This window comes from Thermobia domestica, chromosome 12 (genome assembly GCF_964235325.1).
Source record: "Thermobia domestica chromosome 12, izTheDome1.hap1.1, whole genome shotgun sequence".
Classification (NCBI taxonomy): domain Eukaryota; kingdom Metazoa; phylum Arthropoda; class Insecta; order Zygentoma; family Lepismatidae; genus Thermobia; species Thermobia domestica.
In genome coordinates this window covers 233,029,323-233,031,270 of record NC_137465.1, presented here as the reverse complement: position 1 = coordinate 233,031,270, position 1,948 = coordinate 233,029,323, and the positions used below count along the sequence as shown (strand labels likewise).

At 32.3% G+C, this 1,948-nt stretch overlaps 1 protein-coding gene across 1 annotated transcript; it reads left to right on the top strand.

The window, feature by feature from the left end:
* The first annotated feature begins 827 nt into the window (after window positions 1–827).
* Window positions 828–1,691, top strand: LOC145666284 (uncharacterized). The gene has a single exon (XM_081733349.1). It carries the CDS (start codon window positions 828–830, stop codon window positions 1,689–1,691), a length of 864 nt encoding a protein of 287 aa, XP_081589475.1.
* The last annotated feature ends 257 nt before the right edge of the window (window positions 1,692–1,948 follow it).

Here is a 1,948-nt window from a genome sequence, read left to right as displayed (position 1 = left end):
CAAGGTGGATGTGTTGAGTGAGTGCTCTCTGCAAATAATTTAATTTAAAAAGTTCTACTGATTTTTCAACTCATTTGAACACAGCGACATGAATATGAATAGCCAGAGATTGTGATAATACCATCTGTAGGTGATAGAAGTGAATAATTATCCAGTTTAGGCGTTTAGTTACAAATGTAAACAAACAACTGAGCAGAACTGTGTCTGTTATTGCAATTGTGAAATTATCTTCAACAAGTAAGTTGAATAGTTAGACTTATATGCTAGAAGTTTAATCTAGTACATTACTGAAGTTTATTTTCCTTTACTTAATACTATTTCTGTGATTCAATCTCAGTATTAGTACTGTATATAGCATACAACATATTACTTATGTTTTTTTGCTTCTCCGAATCCCTGTGTTATGGAAAATTAGTGTGCCAATTTCTAAAGCAATGACTAGCAGCAACCACTATTAAAACTTGCCGCCATTTTGGATCCCGATATAAGTATAATTAACATAGTGTGCTGTATAGTATAAATATACTGTTATATGTGGTTCAATTTGGTTATCCAGAATTAGAGTACTAGTGCCAAATTCTTTGATAAGCAGGAACCATACTGAACGGATACCGAAGCAGGAACATAAGCAGGGACGTAAACTTTGACGCCATTTTGAATCCCGATTTAAATATATTTAATACAGTAGTGCGATCACAATGACTTCTTGTACAATTTGTAATTCAAAAGTTAGTCGCTATGATGACGCACTACAGTGTTCAAAAAAGAATTGTAATAAATTATTCCATATAGTGTGTTACAAAATATCTGTGGAGAAATATACGGACATGAAGCAGACGGGTATTATAAAGGAATGGGTATGTAGAGATTGTAGTGGTTCTAATCCGAGGGAGGTAGTAATTACAAAAACTGTACCACCGAGCGCAACTGAGTCAATGCTAATTAACAAAAGTACATCCTCAAAATTGGATGACAAATCTTTGAATCCTTCTGATATAGGAATGAAGCTTGAGGAACTCTGTGCTCAAATAGCTCAATTAACAGCTAGTGTTCAATTTATGTCTAATCAACACGATGAATTGTTGAAGAAACTTGAACTAGAGATTAAGGGTAATATTCAACGGGATAAGGATATAGCCAAGCTAAAAGCAGAAAACATAGAATTGAAAAAGCAATTAAAATTACAGGATGTAGAAATAAATGATCTTAATCAGTATGGACGTAATAAAAATATTGAAATACATGGTATACAGGAGCGTACTGGTGAAAATTTAAAGGAAGTTGTAATCGACATGGCTCAAAAATTAAGAATAAAATGTGGGGAGGAAGATATTGATGTTGTTCACCGATTATCAAACGGTAAAAATAAAGCAAAAGCAAAAGCAATAATTGTACAATTTACAACGCGCACAGTGAGAGATATGTGGTTGACTAAAAGAAATACGGGTTTAGTTAGTAATAATTTAGCATCTGCAAGTAATGATAGTAGAATATTTGTGAATGTAAATTTAACTCTTAAAAATAAGCAATTATTTTGGAAAGCTAGAACAGCTGCAAGAAATACACAGCATAAATACTGTTGGGTAAATGACAATGGACAAATTTTAATTAGGAAAAACGAAAATAGCCAGGTTATGATTATTAAAACTGAAGAAGATGTACCAGGATTTCCAAATTCTATTCCAGTGTAATCTTGAAATATGTAGGCTATAATTTAAGATGGCAGTAGTTAAAAGTACGTTTGATATATATTACCAGAATGTGAATGGGTTAAAAACTAAAATTAACGAATTTTACCTAAGCTCTACCATGTTTAATTTTGATTGTGTTGCCATTACTGAATCATGGCTAAGACGTGAAATATTTAATAATGAGTTATTTGACGATAAATATTTGGTCTACAGAAAAGATCGTAACCTAGAGCGTAGTAATATGAAAGATGGAGGTG

Coding starts and splice junctions, on each gene's coding strand:
- LOC145666284 (XM_081733349.1), top strand. CDS start 828: ATGAAGCAGACGGGTATTATAAAGGAATGGGTATGTAGAGATTGTAGT.